The 17,840-nt window shown below is 54.5% G+C and overlaps 1 protein-coding gene across 1 annotated transcript in view; it reads left to right on the plus strand.

Moving 5' to 3' along the window:
• Nucleotides 1-17,840, plus strand: part of DNAJB6 (DnaJ heat shock protein family (Hsp40) member B6) — a 61,018-nt gene that overhangs the window by 11,252 nt on the left and 31,926 nt on the right. The window contains 4 exon segments of the mRNA XM_047694165.1: nt 9,005-9,095; nt 10,707-10,816; nt 14,231-14,287; nt 14,838-14,948. Of these exon segments, the coding sequence (XP_047550121.1) occupies nt 9,031-9,095; nt 10,707-10,816; nt 14,231-14,287; nt 14,838-14,948 (343 nt within the window). The 5' untranslated portion in view covers nt 9,005-9,030.

A 17,840-nucleotide genomic window follows, 5' to 3' on the forward strand; every position in this document is an offset into this window, starting at 1 on the left:
CGTTCGCGGCCCGTGACCGTCTGCTAGGCCCGGAGCCCGTTCCCGAGGCCGGCGTGCGGCGGGCGGGCATGGAGGCGCGTCTGCGCGCGAATTCGCTCGGGGTCGCGTCGCGGCGGCTGCTGCTGCCGCTGACGGGTCAGTGGGGGTCACGGAGGTCTGGCTGGAGCGGCCGGGCTGCGGGGCGCGTGCGTCGGGGGCGGCGAGGGAGGCGGGCAGCGCCGCGGGAGCGGGGCGGCGCGGAGCTCGGCGTCCGTCGATGAGTGAAGGCGGGAGCGTGTCCCAGAGGCGGTCCCGAGAGCGATCGTCCGGGCTGTGTCCCGGGTCCTGCGGAGGCGCGGCCGCGGGGCTGTTCCAGGCTGGGACCCCGCAGTGCTCTTGGGACGCGCCGCTTGGAAACGGACGCCGCGGCGGCCGCGTGAAGAGTTGGTGGGGATGAAGCCCCGGGATGCCGGAGGACGCCCGTGCGCGGGAGACACCGGCGGGGCCGCGCGGCTGACCCCGGGGCCGAGTGAGGACCAGTCAGTGGCCGCCCCGCCCGCCACGGCCGCCCCCTGGAGCCGGGTCGCAAGGAGGAAGGGCGGGCGGAGCCGTGGTCACTGCAGCGAGGCGGAGCCGGGACGGGGTTACCGGGAAGGCCCTTTTACTCCGCGGGCACCTGCTGCCGCCGCGGCCCGCTCCGTGCGCCGAGCCGCGCCAGGTTCTTCTCCGAGCGACCGTTAGCTTCCGGCCTGGTTTCCGCGCGTCCGCTGCGGCTCTGCGGGGGTCGTCGGGGCCGGTGTCGTCGGGGCCGGTGTCGTCGGCCGGTGTGGCGCTGCGTGTCGGGCGCTCGCGGCCACCCGGGTGGCGGCGGCCCTTCGGCTGCTGCGGCTGGCTCCTGCCCCACCGCACTTTCCTTTCTGGGCTTTTTTTTTTTTTTGAACTTCGGACTGATGGATTTCCGTCCCCAGCACAGTGCGGGCCTCTGCGGCCCGCCTCGCTGCGCTTCCCGCAGTCGTCCGTGTGGCCACCGCGGGTCCCACAGACCAGGGGTGAGCCGCGCTGCGGAACACGAACGGCCCCGTGTCCGGCCCCAGGCGTGCGTCCGGAGCCCGGGTGTCGCTCAGTTGCTGTTTGCTCTGGGTCACCCCGAGTCGTTCCGGTTCTGCTCTGGTGGTTTGTGGGCCAGGCTTGTAATTTTCGCTGGCGCTCGGGGACATGTCCTGGGCCCCTCTCCTACGTTCCCTGCCCAGCGCTGGCCCTTGTTTCACGCCATGGGATCCCCAGCAGAGCTGACCGTGTCCTTTGTTGCCCCTGGGTCTGTTGTGCGCTCGGGGTCCTGTCTGCTGGGACAGCCCTGCACACTTGTAGTTGCCCTTGGCTGTGAGGGAGGAGAGTGTGATGCGGTGGGAGGGGTGAGGGCGGCGGGGGGTTTGAGATCTCCTGCAGACACAGCCAGCGGAACTGTGGGTTCCCGTGTGTGTTGGGGGTGGTAGCAGTGTCGGTGAGGGCGGAAGTCTCCAGCGAGAAGCCTGGAAGCAGAAGCAGAATTTGCTGGAGAAGCAGGATGAGTGCAGTAGGGAGCGGCCGGTGAAAGTTGGTCCTGCTCTCTCTGGGAGGGCTGTCCCGCGGCCAGCCAGCTGTGGCAAGTGGTCATCTGTCTGGTCACGTCTGAAGTGCGCAAGAGAGACCTAGGACTGGAGCTTAAATTAGGGAGTCACTGAGGAACAGGTGGTACAGTTTGCATAATGGGAGTGGGTGAGCACACACGAGTGTGGCATGTGAAGGGGGTTCTGAACCCTGGCTTCCCGACCCTGTGTTCACAGGTCTCGTTGGGAGAGCAGACCCGGGGACAGGGACGGGATGGGAAAGGCCCCGTTTGCTGAGGCCTGTGGGGAGTCAAACTGCGAAGGGTTTTCCTCGTGACCTTTGTGAGCTTCAGGTGGTGGTACTGGTGCTGGGGGGAGCTGGACAGGGCTGGGTGCAGGAGCCGGGAAAGGAAAGCCTCGGCCTTTTTTGGCTTGTGCTGACGGGGTGGGAGGTGAGCTGCAGATGACTGGGCTTTCAGTTCATTTGCATTTTCTTCAAGTGGCAGCCTTCTAGAAAGACTGACCGGTAGCCATCATTCAAGTATTGTTTGCTCCCCGGGCTCTGTTAATTGATGGGGCTTGTCCTCACCCCACGCCCTCGGGGCTGTTGTAGATGGTCCGGTAACTAGACATTTACCACCTGGCGCGTCAAAGCCACGTTTCCACCCACTTCTGCACGACTGCCTTGAGGGTCTTGCCATGCTACCGTCCTCGTTTGCACAAAGATAGGCACAGCCTTGCAAATAAAGAGAAAGCCTTGGACTGGAATGCCAGCTTGGGAAGTGGTACCAAGGACGTCTTAGCGGCCTGTGACGCACATTGCTCAGGGGATGGTTCAGCTGCTTCAAAGTGAGAGCCTAGTCCTGAGAGTTCCCCTTTGTTCTGCGCTGGTGATCATGGACCGATGTGTCCAGTCACCGCTGGCCGCCCCCGAGACGCCCCACAGATGCGTGCAGCAGCGGCTAGCACTCACGGCTAGCGCTCACGAGGGGCCATTATCTGGCGTAGTTAATTATCAGCCCTTTGAAGTAGCGCACCAGGACGCCGACTTCTCTGTTCCTGGCTGCCCTTGCTGTGCTGTGGGTAGTGGTAGGTTTTTGTTTTCCTGTCGATAGAGGTAGGCTTCTTTGTCATGAGAATTGGTGACCACTTCTGTGCCTAGTAATTTTGAGACTGAACTTGGCTGCTGTCAGTGGCTGACCAGCGAGGAAGCCTTTTAAGATTGGGTGCTCACTTCTGTGTTGTTAACTGATTGCATTTCAGGTAAATACTTCAGTATTTTACGTTGGATGTACTCAAACAGACTCGCCAGACTGTTTCGTGGACAACCATTTTCTCGTGGGCACGTCATCCTTTCCATACTGTGGGAGCTCATGGCAGGCTGCCCCAGGGTGGGCCACTTTTGCATAAAGATTATGTCAGATTAGAAACAACCAAAACCCAGCGCATGGGGGGAAGGGCCCTCTGTGTCCCCCTCAGCTGCCTCCGGTGACGCTGGGAAGGAGAGCCTGCTCCAGGAAGAGCGCTGTCGGCACGCAGCCCCGTGTTTCCACACCTCTCCTCTGTCCTCCTTGCTGATGATCTTCCTCCACTTCTTGTCCTCAGACCCTCCCCTCTCCTGAGCTCCTTGAAGCTTCCGGCTGCCTTTCTGTCATCAGGATTTCTGTTCATGCCTGTTACAGTGTGTTTTCCCCTGTTGATGTGGGCGCGGCTCTGAGTCCTGCTGGAAGGACCGGGACGGGGCAGGGGGATGTCTTCCTCCCTTTCTTACCTGTCTGTCACAGCTAATTGGATTTTGGTGTTAAGTCGCAGGAATTCCAAGAAGATAGTCACCATATAGTTTTCTCTTTCTAATTTGTAATTTAAAAAAATTCTGGGGGGCGCCTGGGGGGCCCAATTGGTTAAACGACTGCCTTTGGCTCAGGTCGTGATCCTGGAGTCCCGGGATTGAGTTCTGCATCAGGCTCTCTGCTCCGCGGGGAGTCTGCTTTCCCTCTCGTGCACTCTCTCTCAAATAAATATAAAAAATTCTGGGAATCTCTTTAAGAAGAGTACATATTTTGATGTGGTTTTTTTTTTAAAGATTTTATTTATTTATTTATTCAACAGAAATAGAGAGCACAAGTAGGCAGAGCATCAGGGAGAGGGAGAAGCAGGCTCTCTGCTGAGCAGGGAGCCTGATGCAGGACTCGATCCCAGGATTCTGGGATCATGACCTGAGCCAAGGCAGATGCTTGGTGATTGGGCCACCAGGCGCCCCTTAAATGGCAAGTCTTACTCAGGTCTGTTCCGAGTTCTTAACTTTTCAGCATCTAGAACTTATACTGCTGTATTTGAGGTTATACTTTCCTTTCTAAATTTCTCCGTGAGGTGATCAAATGGATGCATTTCACTTAAATATAACCTGATTTCCTTCAGGAGATCTTCAATCCAGGGGCTTTCTGAAAACGAGGTTTGTTTCCAGTCATTCGGTTCTGGTTTTGTGATACTGTTTTCTGTTTTTATTCCGTTGTTTTTGTAAGCGTTCCAGAGCTTAGACGTTTGTAAGTTTTGCTTGGCCAAATTGGCATGTTTGGTAAGAACATGAGTTTTCTCTCCCTTTTCCCTTTCCTTTCCTCCCCCTTCTCCTTTTTAAGGATTTTATTTTGAAGTCCCGGTGTGGGACTGACAACAAGAGTCACATGCTCTGCTGACTGAGCTAGCCAGGTGCCCCAGGAACTTGGATTTTCTGATTGTTAGCTGCAGGGCCCTATTTTATGTCCGTGAGAAGAGGTTCATTTAAATGATGTGACTGTGGATGTATCTTTTATTTTTTTAATGTAAAAAAAAAAATTTTTTTTTAAAGATTTATTTATTTATTTGACAGACAGAGATCACAAGTAGGCAGAGAGGCAGGCAGAGAGAGAGGAGGAAGCGGGCTCCCCGCTGAGCAGAGAGCCCGACGCGGGGCTCGATCCCAGAACCCTGGGATCATGACCTGAACCAAAGGCAGATGCTTTCACTGACTGAGCCCCCCAGGTGCCTCTTTATTTGTAAGTGTTTTCTTTTCTTTTTTTAAAGTTTTCATATCTTTTTTTTTAAGATTTTATTTATTTGTCAGAGGGAGGGAGAGGTGAGCACAGGCAGACAGAGAGGCAGGCAGAGACGGAGAAGCAGGGTCCCCGCTGAGCAAGGAGCCCACTGCGGGACTCGATCCCAAGACCCTGAGATCGTGACCTGAGCCGAAGGCAGCTGCTTAACGCACTGAGCCACCCAGGCGTCCCTGTTTGTAAATCTTAGTAATTATGTTTTGTGTGACCTGAAGTGCGTCTTGAGAAGCATTTTTCTGTGCGCAGTTCTGCAGCATCCACGGCTACGGCCGGCTCCCCTCCCGCACCGGAACTCGGTACCCGGTTCCCACTGGTTCCTGCCCCGCAGCTTCTGCCATCCTGAAGGTGGTGGTTGGCTCGTGACGCTGTTCTCAGTGGGAGGTTTTGAGGCCATGTTGTTGCCCTTTTCTTCTCTGTAGGAAGGCCTGGTTCCTGATGGAGATTCTGCCCTTGCTCGAGAGTCACGTTGCTGTGGAAACTTCCTGGTGTTTGCCTTGAGCCTCTTTCATGTCCTTGGAGTTTGAGTTTTTCTATCGCTTGGAGACAGTGGCGCTTTTAAAAGAACTGAGTGGAATTACGACGCACAGTGTGTTCCTTAAACTCGTACAGTGTTAGGTTTGGTTGTGTGTCCAACTGGAAAAACAAAATTGACTTTTAGGATGCCTTTAGTCTTCATTTAGTTACCGTTCTTGTGTTTACTGCGGTGTTTGAATTAAATGTGCTCTTGTCCGTGGAACACTGAGGATTGCGCCTGTCGTGTCTTCATTTGTGTTGAGACGGGATTGACTAGAGACGTTTCTGTATTGCACTGTCCTTCCTCACCGGCTGCCTCGGCCTTCCCTTTGCCACGTCGTCGTTCCTGTGCTGAGAACGTACTGTAGGTTGGGTTTTCCAGCGGCTCTGAAGCCCTAACCGCCGCGCTGACTGCACGACGCGCCCGAACAGAAGCGTCACAGCACGGCTGTGCCTCTGGGACAGCGCATCCCCAGTTCTCCCAGCACCCGATCCCGTTGCTGTGAGCTCGGGTCTTACATGTTGCACGTATGACCCACCTTCTCTGGTGTGTGTCCCTCTCTGTGTGCCTTCCATACCCCCACGGGTGGCCTGTCGGCGTCCCCTCTGTGCCGGCAGGACAGCTCACGACTCGGCGCGCCCCATACATAACCACAGGACCCTGGGGAACCAAATACTAGTTGGCCTTTAGAAGGAAGGAAACCGTGGTGTCGGTGACAGCGTGGATGAACCTGGAGGAGTGACACCAGGAAATAAGCCAGACACAAATCCTGCGTGACCTTGTGTGTGGGATCCAAGGGAGTTGAACTCCATAGACATGGCGCATGGAAGGCTGGTTGCAGGGCTGGGGGAGGGAAGTGGGAGCGGCGTCTGTTGGAGGTGCAGACGGTGCAGCTCCGAGTGAGGTCTGGGGACCAGTGGTCCAGCACGCTGACCGCCAGTTACGCATGTGCCCGATACGTGGAATTTGCTGAGAGAGAGCATGTTCTCGCCTTCGAAAGAAAAGGGAAGAAACGGACGTGTCTCTGGTGATGGAGCTTCCCCTTCACGGTGGTTGGTTTGCAGTGTGGACGTGATCACAGCCTCCTGTTGTACACCCTCAGCGGCTTTGTCGTGCTGCTGTCCAGCTGGGGACAGGAGGAGCTGACCGGGCCGTGGTTCTCTCCATTCTGGAGCTGAGCCGCCTGGCTCTGGGCCCCCATCTCCTCGCTGGTCCCGACCTCTCCTCGGATTGGTGTTGGGCCTCCCGACCCCCTGCGGCGCCTGCACGCTCCTGGACCGCTTCCTGGGTCTCACTTGCGCAGCACAACTCCCTCCAGCTCCGTTTCACCTGTCTTAAATGGCCAGGCTGATGACTGAACCATGTCCGGAACGGGTGGTTCCCACCGCCACTGTGCTTTCTGTTGGCTGTTGTGATTATTTTACGAATGCTGACTCGGTTAGCTGATTCTCTACGAGGATGATTGGACAAGGTATTCCAACACATTTATTTGAAAGGGAGAGAGAGTTGAGAGAGAGCATGAGAGGGGAGAGGGTCCGAGGGAGAAGCAGACCCCCCCCCCCACTGAGTGGGGAGCCCCAGGGGACCCGATGCCAGCCTCTGGATCATGACCTGAGCAGGAGGCAGGCCCTTCACGGACTGAGCCACCCAGATGCCCCTAGACGCCTTTTTAAAATGTAAAGTACGTTCCCTTTCAAGGGTTTTGTTTCCCATTCTTGGTGGTGGTCTCACTCCTGAGGCTCTCCTTCGTGGAGCTTGTCAGCTCCTCTAGAGCGGGGGCCGTGTTCCCTGCAGGAACCCTGTGACCTGGCTTGGAGGGCCACTCGGGGCTCAGGGGCTCCTGCATTTGCCTCCTGGCCCTGGCTGGCTGGCTTTGGTCGCTGTGGAGTGGGGAGCACTGCAGGACGATGAAGGAAAGGAGACTCCAGGTGCAGTGGGGGGGCCTCTTCCTTCTCCTCCCAGCGGGCTGGGGAGGGTCTCTCTCCTCCCCTTCCTGTAATTACAGCCCTTTGGGAGCCACGGTGGGGGGCGGCGTGTGGGTCTTCAGTGCAGCCAAAAGCAACTCCAGTCCTGAGGACACAGGACCCCTCGCACGGCACAGCAGGGCCACCTGTGGGTCCCCTCCCTGCTGGCTCCTGGCACCGGAGCCTCTCTCTGACAGCTCAGCCCCTTCAGACGCGTGGTTGCACTCCATGTTTCTAGGTATCTCAGGGTGGTGGGGGTCTGTCCTAGATCATCCCCTGGTGGTTTTGGATTATTTCTTCTGTTGAGCTCGTGGATTTCTTTCTTTTTTTTTTTTTTTTTTTTTTTTTTTTTTAAAGATTTTACTTAGTGAGAGAATGAGAGAGCGCATGAGAGGGGAGGGTCAGAAGGAGGAGCAGGGAGCCCAATGCGGGACTCAGTCCCAGGACTCGGTCCTGGGACTCTAGGACCATGACCTGAGCAGAAGGCTGCTCCCTGACTGCGCCCCCCCAGGTGCCCCACAAGTAGATTGCATGTGCTGCTTCTGACCCTTTATTACTACTTTTTAGATTTTATGGGAGAGCGTGGATGAGGGGAGAGGGGCAGAGGGAGGAGGGCCAAGCGCATTCCTGGCTGAGCAGGAAGTCGGTGTGGGGCTCAGTCCTATGACCCTGAGATCCTGACCTGAGCCGAGACCGAAGCCTGCTGCCCGTCAGACAGAGCCGTTGAGGCGCCCCCTCCGAACCTTTTAAATATGGGGTTTCTGTATACATGCTCGGCTGGGATGTGTAGATGCTGAGTCATGATGTCATACTGGATTTTGTTCTCTGTGGGTTGGTCCCCAAACTTTTTAACAGCTGTGTGAGCGTCTTGTTTGGGGCAGTGGGAAATTGCTAATCGTGGCATTATTAACCTTAGACCTCACTCAGCCTTGGCACAGTGGCCTCAGGAAGACTGTCTCTTGGGTCTGATAGTTGAGTTTCTGGGGACTCGGCCGTAAGCCCAGCTTCAGGTGTGGGCAGATCAGGCTGCCGCGGGCCCTGCTCTCCTGCTGCCGTCCGCGCGCACCGTTGCAGGCTAGGCCTGCTCTTGGGGAGTCTCGGTCAGTGGTTGGATGAGGGGAATGTGTTAAAGATTTCCCTCACAGAGGGAAACTATCCCTGGTGTGTGGGACCCAAGGCCCTCCTGTTAGAGGCGGCTGAAGCGAACGGAGTCTCACCGTCCTGCCCGTGAAGTGACATGGACACGGGTGAGGCAGGTCCCTGGCACGAGTTTCCTGCGGAAGGCATGGGCTCTCGGGGCGCTCTGCAGTTAGTGTCGACAGCAGGGCCGTGATTGTTTCGTGGCTGGACGGGAGTTCAAGCCAGAGGGTGAAGGTGCTCTCATAGCTGCGTAGTCAGACCTTTCCTGCTGCTTCCCCAGGGACTTAGTGGGGGCGTCACCTCCTCGCCGCTCTTTGGTGGTTCCCACGTCGCAGGGACAGCGTGTTCATCCTGGCGGCCGTGCGGTCTTGCCCAGTGCCTGGCCCAGGAACGCACTGCGAGGAGGAGGTGACCAGAGCTCCTGAGCACTGCCCGTGTCGGAAAACCAGATTGGCGCGCCGGCCCGGCAGCTGGTGGTTGGGTGTCCGCCCCGGTCCCCCAGCCTCCCGCTGGCCTTACTTAGCTCAGGTTGCTTTTCAGAGCTCGTCCTCCTGCACAGAGCGGAGTCTTAGGGCACAAGTCTTGGAATCTGTTCCCAGACAAGGGCGCAGCCTGACCGGCTGGGGATTAGTGCTCTGGAGAGGTGACCCCCACCACCCCCCGCTGTATTCCTTTCCCACAGAGAACCAGACCTTGGCCGTCCTGTCACTGACCATGGGTTTCTCATTGCAGGACTCACTCCAGCAGCCTGTTAAAACATGGTGGATTACTATGAGGTTCTAGGCGTGCAGAGACATGCCTCAGCCGAGGATATTAAAAAGGCGTAAGTAACTGTATTTGTTTCATAATAAATCTTTGCTGTAGTGCTGGTCCTTGGATATTGTCACTTTTTATCTATTGAAACGGGCCATGTAACAGAACACCTTTTTCTTTTTTTAAGATCTTATTTATTCATGAGGGACGGTTGGGGGTGGGGCAGGGAGTCTGACTTGGGACTTGATCCCAGGACCCTGGGATCATGACCTGAGCCAAAGGCAGACGCTTAGCGACTGAGCCACTCAGGTGCCCTATTTCATTTTATTTTTTAAGATTTTGTTTATTCGACAACGAGCGTGAGTCCCGGGAGAGGGAGAAGCAGACTCCCTGCTGAGCAGGGAGCCTGACGCGGGACTCGATTCCAGGACCATCCCGGCCGAGGGCAGACGCTTAACAGAATGAGCCACCCAGGCGTCCTGGGTTTTTGTTTTTTTAATGAGCAAAACTGTGGTGGTGCATGTTCTCGGTCCGTTTTGGGGCCTCCAGGCTTTGTGCGTGCGCAGCCATCAGGAAAACCTGAGTTGGAGGAGTAACTGTGTGTGGTGCCCACCCTCCCCATTTCTTCTGAGAAACCTACAGTCTGGTCTGTGTCTGAGTCACGGCCGTGTGCTTCCCCCGCTCCGAGCGATGTGGCCTGCCTGGCATGGTGCTCAGCCCTGGTGTGGGTCCGGCTGCGGTCTCCAGGCCCACAGGGAGGGGTGCTTTACGATCCGTGTAGCGTGCCTTGAGCCTGGAAGAACTGAGCGGTCTTTCCCAAAACCTGGACAGGCAGCACGCGCCTGCGTTCTCTGCGGTACCTTGTTTTCACAGCAGCGGCTAGTGCGAACGGACACTCTCTCTCCTCGGTCTCGTCCATGCGCTCTCCGTTCTTACTGCGAAGATTTGTGATGCTTCAGGGCTTGTGGTCTGCTCACTGCTTCTGGAGGTCCATAGTGGTAGAAAAATAAAGTCTCTTGGTGTTGTAGAGAGTCCAGCGTTAACCACATTTTAAGAAGGCCGGCCAGAGGTTTTTGAGGAAAATGCTGTGGTTAAATGGAGCCACAGCAGCTTTCTGTCTGCTTGTCAGACGTTAGGAGGACTGCCTTGTTCCACGGTCTAATCTTGATCCCGAGGGGCGCGTCCCTTCCCTGTTCGTCCAGTCCCCACCCCAGAGGTGGTGTTGATGTTGAGCTTAGTAGAAGAGAGCTGTGTGTGTGTGTGTGTGTGTGTCTCTAAAAAGCCTGTCAGCGGGACTGTTCTGGAGTCTCCAGGGAGGCCTGGATGTGGAGCGGGGCTCTCTCTGCGTGGTGCCGTGCACTGATGAGCGGGGTGGCAGGCGGGCCGGCTCCGTGCCCCCTGACCTCTCTCTGCTGTGCTCCCGCAGCTGCGTGGTCTGCGCACCCCGCACGCATTGGCCCTCGTGTGTGTCCACGGGCCTGTGTCTCGAGCAATTGCTTCATGCCTGCGAGGTGGATGGGAGAGCCGGTTTCTTTTGCGGTGGGCGAGGGAGGTTGTGCTGTGGAAATTGGTACGCGTCTCACGAGTTTGAGCTCCGCATCCATTTCCCAGCCCCGTGAAGTTCCATGGCCGTGAGGTTTCTGCACGTGGATGTGACCACTGTCCTTTGACTCTCTTGAAGGTACCGGAAACTGGCACTGAAGTGGCATCCAGATAAAAACCCGGAGAATAAAGAAGAGGCAGAGAGAAAATTCAAACAAGTAGCTGAGGCGTATGAGGTGTTATCAGATGGTGAGTTAACCTGCCCAGAGCTCGGACTCTCCCCAGGGCCGGTGGATGTGGCTGGCTGAGGTTTCAGGCCCTGAGAAAAGACATTCCTTCCTTTCCTTGTGAAGCTTTGAGTCCTGTTCCTGGGAGATACTTGATACCGTTACCCGTGAGTGCTGTGAGCACCCTGGCTTCTCGCAGTTTCTTTCGTGATGGCTATTTTAAATAGGACTGGCAGCCTGGTCTGAGGACTGACGGGACAGATCAGGGCATAGGAATCCATCTGGGTCACCATGTGGTGGCAGCAGCCACGATCTGACGGTGGTGCAGTGCTCTCTTCCCCACTGAGCTCACTCACCCAGCGTGTGGATGGTTTTCACTGTGCGGAAGGACTTCCTTTGTTTCTGGGAATGTCTGAGCTTTAGACTTCCAAATTTTGAGGTGTCTGTTCCCTGCCCCAGCTCCGGAGCGTAGGTGTCGGACAGCACAGGCTTTTGAGAGTCCTGTCTGTTAGCCTGGGCTCCTGAGTCGGGCGGAAGGTGAGCTTGATGCAGTCCACAGGTTCGCCGTGGAGGAGAGTGTGGGAGGGTCCTGGGCTTGGGAGAGCAGCGTAGAGCTTTGTTAGAAGACTGGAAGGGGCGCCTGGGTGGCTCAGTGGGTTAAAGCCTCTGCCTTCGGCTCAGGTCGTGGTCTCAGGGTCCTGGGGTCGAGCCCCACATCGGGCTCTCTGCTCAGCAGGCAGCCTGCTTCCCCCCCTCTCTCTGCCTGCCTCTCTGACTACTTGTGATGTCTGTCTGTCAAATAAATAAATCTTAAAACAAAAACAAAAACAAAAACAACTTTTTGTATTTAAAAAAAAAAAAAAAAGACTGGAAATCTGCTGACACCGCCTCGCCAGGAAGCATCGCGGAATGACCTGGTGTGAGTCCGCTCCCAGGTACCCGGGATGGAGGAGTGCTTGCTCACTGGCTGCAGGGCCTGGGTCTCCGCCTCAAGTGTGTCCTCGTGCGCTCAGGGTTACTGGAGAAAGGAATTTTTTTTTGTTGTTTTTTAATGTGCTTGAGAGAAAGATAGTGACAAAAATAGAGAATACACATGGGGAGGAGAGGGAGAATCAGCCGTCCTGCTGAGCAGGGAACCGGACGTGGAGCTTGATCCCAGAACCTCGGGATCGAGATTGAGCCGACGGCAGACGCTTAAGTGACTGAGCCACCCAGGCGTCCCGTGAAAGGCGTTTTTGATTTTGGAGAGAACTCCATGTACCCACGCTCCTCCTTACTGCTAACAAGACGTGAGCATCCCTGTTTTGTGTGTTAATACAGGTCTTTTACTTTAAAGGAAATCCCAGATGTTTTGTTTCGGTAGTAACTTAGTAGAAAACACATAAACATTGGTAATTGCAATCTTTTAAAAATGTAGCTTTAAGGTGTTAAACCGAGAAATTTTAGGTTTTGTTTTTTTTTCCCTAAATTTTACTTGAGAGAAAGCTCAAGAGCAGGGGTGTGGTGAGGGAGAAGCAGGTTCCCCACCGAGCAGGGCTCCCGAGGTAGGACTCGAGCCCTGGACCCCAAGACGACAGCCTGAGCTGCAGGCAGATGCTTCTAACCGCTGACCCCCCGCGCGCCCTTGCTAGCGGTTTTCTGACTGGACCGACAGGCGGCACCACGGACCTCAGTGTCGTCATCTTGCTGTTCTGTCCTCGTTTGCGCAGAACCAGCACTTGCGGAACTTTAGAGAAATCGAGGACTGACCCCAAACTATTTTTAATTTTAGTCAAGTGGTTTTAAAAAAAACAAAAAATTGAATTCAAACTTGATATTTGTCAGGAAGAGAACCTTTACATTCTCATAAAGATTACACCGTTGCTCTTCTGTCCCCTTCTCTGAGGGGAGCGTTTCTCACGTTCTTCTGTAGCCTGCGGCCGGAAGTTACCTTCCCGGGGGCGGTTCCCGTTCTTACTGGAGCTCTGGCTGCCGGAAGCTGGCTTTCGGTGGTTTGCTTGTGCACACGTTTTCCCCGTAACCCCTGTTACTTTACCTCGCAATTTGGTAGAACCTGATGTTTGGGGTAAACACATGGCATTAAAAGAAGGCGCCTGTCCGTCCAGGGCTGCAGTGCCGCTGTTTGTTCTAGAAGGTAAATAGGACAGCAGACCCTCACCAAGGCTTGCTTGGGCTGTTGCTCTTCCATGGGGATTAAGCCTGCGGGGTTAGAGTTGGCTCCTTGTCTGGCTTTTAAAAAGTACATTGATTTCTTGCCCCATTGAGGCCCCATCATGTTTCCAGATCTTATCCCTGCAATTGGACCTGGTAGTAAGAAGGCACACGTCTAGAATTGGAGTAGTTTTATACCGTGGAGTGTGATTTTAATGTATGTGTGAGCTGCATGCTCTGTGCACAGGAGGCTGAAATGTCGCGACTAGCGCGACAGATCGACCAGGAAACGTGAGGGTAAGAGGATGGTGAGAAGAAATTAAGAGACAAAGAGATGGGGACAGGAGGAGCACGGAGGATGGTGTCCAGCAGTACTAAGTTTATTCAAAGCACTAAGGCCATATATATAGTGATAGGAGAAGCAATACACCTGTGCCCGGTTACACAACCACGAGTTCCCATAAGAAGTTTCACATTTAACTACAAGCAGACCTCGTGACGCCAGACGGCTGATGCCAATACGACTGTTCTGTATTGATACAGCAAACCTGAAAGTAATTTATGAGCAGTACTGGGGCAGCAAGGACCAGCAATGAACTTTTGACGCCAACCGAATGGTTCTCATTTGTTTAGCAAGCGTGTGGGAAGTCCCGTAGGCGAGCGCACAGCACATAGCACCGACCCTTTCTCAGTGCTACTCAACTTTCCCGTCCTAAACCTTTTGTTAGGTTATTCGGACTTTAAAGAGGCACAAGTCAGGGCCTGGTTTGGTCCTCGTCTCGAGCCTTATTGTGGCCTCCCACGCCGAAAGAAATACTTTAGTATGTATAATCACATTTTAAATTTCTTTTATACCTTTTTTTAGATTTTATTTATCTGTCAGAGAGAGTGAGAGAGCGAGCGCGCTCACGCGTACAAGCAGGCGGAGTGGCAGGCAGAGCAAGAGAGAGAGAAGCAGACTTCCCGCTGAGCAAGGAGCCTGATGTGGGGCCCCATCGCAGGACCCCAGGATCATGACCTGAGCCGAAGGCAGCGGCTTAATGACTGAGCCCCCCCAGGCGTCCCTATAATCACATTTTAAACTCTCTACTACTAAAAAAATTTTTCTGTTTTTAAGGAGATGTACTTGGATTTTCCCTCTTCCCCTTTTTGAAGTAAGAGAGGCCTGACTCTATAACTGAAACCTTGAAAGCTGCATTGGTTCTTTGGTTTACAATCTGGAAATACTTTGGTGAATTCAGGGGGAGAGAACTTGGTCTTTACTGACTCTCTTTTTTAATTATAGCCAAAAAACGGGACATCTACGACAGATACGGCAAAGAAGGGTTAAATGGAGGTGGAGGTACGTAAATGTTGATTTTTCTCTTGGTTTTGTAGTGAGCAAAGCACTTTGTAGATGCGGAGTCTGTTAGGGCCCTGCTCCGTCCCACTGAGTTTGTGCTCCTGGATCAGTACGTGATCCTGGGTCAGGATACCCACAGGGCTTAGAGAACAGATGGTACGCACACCCCTGACGGCCTGTGGCGGTGGCCTCACACGGGTGCGTGTGTTGGATGAGACGTCCCTGTGACGGTGGGCGTTGACTGAATGCCACAGCCTGAGCACAGACCGGGGTGACGAGCACGAGTGAATGTTTCCGCGCTTGGACATGATGCTTCACGACAGAAGAGAAACTGCCTCCTGGGTGTGGATGGCAGTTACAGAGACGGTGAGAGAGGCTGGTGGCCACGCTGTGCCCTTCCAGAGCACGAAGCCCACGCTCGCGTGTCCCCACCAGCCACAGGCCACAAGGCACCCACGGTGTATGAGCCCGATTTACAGGATGTTCTGTGGATAAGGAAGTAGCCGCAAAACCAAAACTCACAGACTGAAGGCTCTGTTGCATCTTGCAGGAGGGATTCATTTCGACAATCAGTTTGAGTTCGGCTTCACATTCCGTAACCCAGATGACGTCTTCAGGGAATTTTTTGGAGGAAGGGACCCGTTTTCATTTGACTTCTTTGGTAAGTTCATTGTTCTGTGGGCATGTCCGTGTCCTTTTCTGTTCACCACCGTGGTGGCCTGTGGCTCAGCTTTGTTTACGCAGCGTAGGGGTTCTAAAACCCGTTTGTCTTCCTCTCGCAGAGGTTTCCGAATGAATGCCTCGTATGTGAAAATAGTATTCGTTTTCTTACGTGTCTGCCTCTAATTAACCTCCCTTTTTTCTCTCAATTAGACAGTGGCAAGGATGCAGGTGCTGGGGGCTTGGAGGTGCTGCTGGCTGTTGAGCATGGAGTTCTACGTGCATTTGCCCCGAGTTGTTCTGGGTAGACACTGGGCCTCGTAAGCAGACTTGCTCAGAGGATATTGGCTCTGTAAACCTGGTCTGTTGCTCTAACTGTGGCGCACTGTGACTGTTGAGGTCACAGTCGGTGCAAAGAAGGGACGTTTCTGGAGCAAGGCCGCGCCGGTCTCGTGGCTGAGAGTAGTCTCTGCTAAAGGAGACCGTGGCGTCCAGCTGCCGTGTCTTCCAGAACGGATTTTCCCGCCAACCTCACCTCTTAGCACTGATGCCTGATGCCAGGTTTTCGTGTGTGTCTCTGACGCGGGTTTGGGGGGGCCACAGGTGTGCGCCGCCCGTTGAGAGCTCCCTGTCCGCCGCTGCCAGAGCGGCCCTGGGGTGCCGGGAAGCTCAGAGGCCGGAGCTCACCAGGTCCAGCCGCAGCCATTTCTGTGTTGGCTCACTGGGGGGCCCCCAGCCTGTGCTTCCGTCCTTTGTGGTCTGGAGCCTGGCTGGAGAGCCCGAGCACCACCTGCGCCCCTCACGAGGGAAGCCAGAAGAGAGGTTCTGCTACACATAACGGGGGAGAAACCAGTGGACCCTTGCCCGTGCTGGGCATGAAGAAGAGTAATTGGCCGCCATGTCCGGTAGGTTTTGGGGCCTGTGAGATGCTGTGGCCCTGGAGTTTACTTCAGATGGGGGTTCAGAGAGATTTTTCTGTTCACTGTGGTGTGGCCTGACTTGGGGAGAGTTGCTGACGGAGGGAGGGGGGTACTTGTGGAATAGCCGTGTAGTGGACAAGCGTAGATTAGCTTTCCCACCCGCAGGCGTCACGGTGAGGCTCAGATAGGGTGAAGAGGAGCCTGGTCTGCCGAAGCTTTATCCTGCTGCTGCAGAGCATGGACTGGGAAGGCCCCGCTAACGTGGGCGATGCATCTGTTTGTTCTTCGTTAATTGGCTTTCATGTACCTAACAGATCTTAACAAAACAAAGAATTCGTGGTCTTTTCCTGTGTTAAAATTACTTCTGTGTCTCATCACAGCCTTTTGAGAACTGCACATGTGTTGTTTTGGGGGAGCAGCGCAGTGTTGGGGACCTCCTGGTGGCCAGGCGAGGGTCCTCTGCCCCCAAGGGTTTGCGTTCCTAGCGCACGTGGGGTGAGGGAGCAGCGAGCAGGCTCATCCCCGAGCCCGAGGCCGGGCTGACTGTATCACTTCGTGGTTGGTTTTGGGAAAGAGTCCTTAGTGGTGAATTGTAGCCAGATTTTGTTTTCCTTGGGAAACTAGTCGGTGGGAACAGTTTCATTGAGCACTTACTCTAGGGAGAAGAAGGTGTGGAGATTGTAATTGGGTGTAAATGAGGACGTGAACAGTGTTTTACCCACTACAAGCTGCTCGAATCTCTGGACTTGACATGTTCTAAGTTGTGAGGGGTGTGTGTGGACAGAAATCTTGATGTACACGTGTAGCTCACAGACATGGTGGACACGTGGACATGGGCACGCTTGGGCGGAAATTTCTTCTTTTGGACTCGGAGTCCTGTTCAGTCGATAACTAGTCTTGCTGTCATTGTAGACTCCGGGCCCTTGGTTTTAGAGACTGAGCTGCTCAGATTTTAAGACTGGGCATTTCCTCTATGTTCCCCATGACAAGTGTGACAGTGACACTTCTTCAATCCATTCTTGTAGGTGTTCTAGGTGACTTCCATTTTCAGGCTCTAAGGATTTACACACAGGAAAAGCTGCTGCTGCACGGCTACTACGTGTACGAAGTAACGGTTCAGCCTGCTGGGGGTACGTGCAGTCGGGTCTTCATGCAGGGCTGGGGCTGGCCGCCGCGGCAGCGGTTTTTACTCAGCCCTGCTGTGATGTCCATTTGTAGTGGTACATAACTTTAGTCCTCATTTTTCACCCTTTTTTTTCTCCCTCTACTGTTCTGCTTTCTGAGAAAAGTAGGTCAAAACGTGAGACGTTCTGAACTGTACTTTGTGAGTATCAGAATATAAAATTCCATGTCTGACTCCAAATGAAAATGGACAAAACTCCGAAGAGCTAATGAGCGAGCCGGTGGGAAGGACTGAGATGTGAGGGGCACTGGGCAGACTGTACACAGTTCCATGCCCCAGAACGCACCAGTGAGAACTGTTAGGTGGTGGTGGAGCTCTTGGGCCCGGGGCCTGGCTGATGCCGATACCCCGATGACCACAGCCATCCCTGAAAGGCATTTAGCCTGGATTCCCAAACCCGCACAGAGCCCCAGCCTGGAGATTGAGGGTGCGGGTCCTACCTTTGTGGGCGGCTGATCTTGTTGGAATCCTTTCCCAGATGCCAGGCACACCAGAGTGAGCTCTTGTCCAAGCGTGTGTTGGAAGGGATTGCGTTCATTTGAGTCAGGTCACCTGAGCTTTTACCGGACCCAGTGACTCCGAGTTCGGACATGGTCAGAGAACACTAATGTCTTTTTTTTCCTTTTTTTTTTTTAAGATTTTATTTATTTATTTGACAGACACGAGTAGGCAGAGAGGCGGGTAGAGAGAGAGGGGGAAGCAGGCTCCCCGCCGAGCAGAGAGCCTGATGCAGGGCTCGATCCCAGGACACTGGGATCATGACCTGAGCCAAAGGCAGAGGCTTTAACCC

This window comes from Lutra lutra, chromosome 11 (assembly GCF_902655055.1).
Source record: "Lutra lutra chromosome 11, mLutLut1.2, whole genome shotgun sequence".
Classification (NCBI taxonomy): domain Eukaryota; kingdom Metazoa; phylum Chordata; class Mammalia; order Carnivora; family Mustelidae; genus Lutra; species Lutra lutra.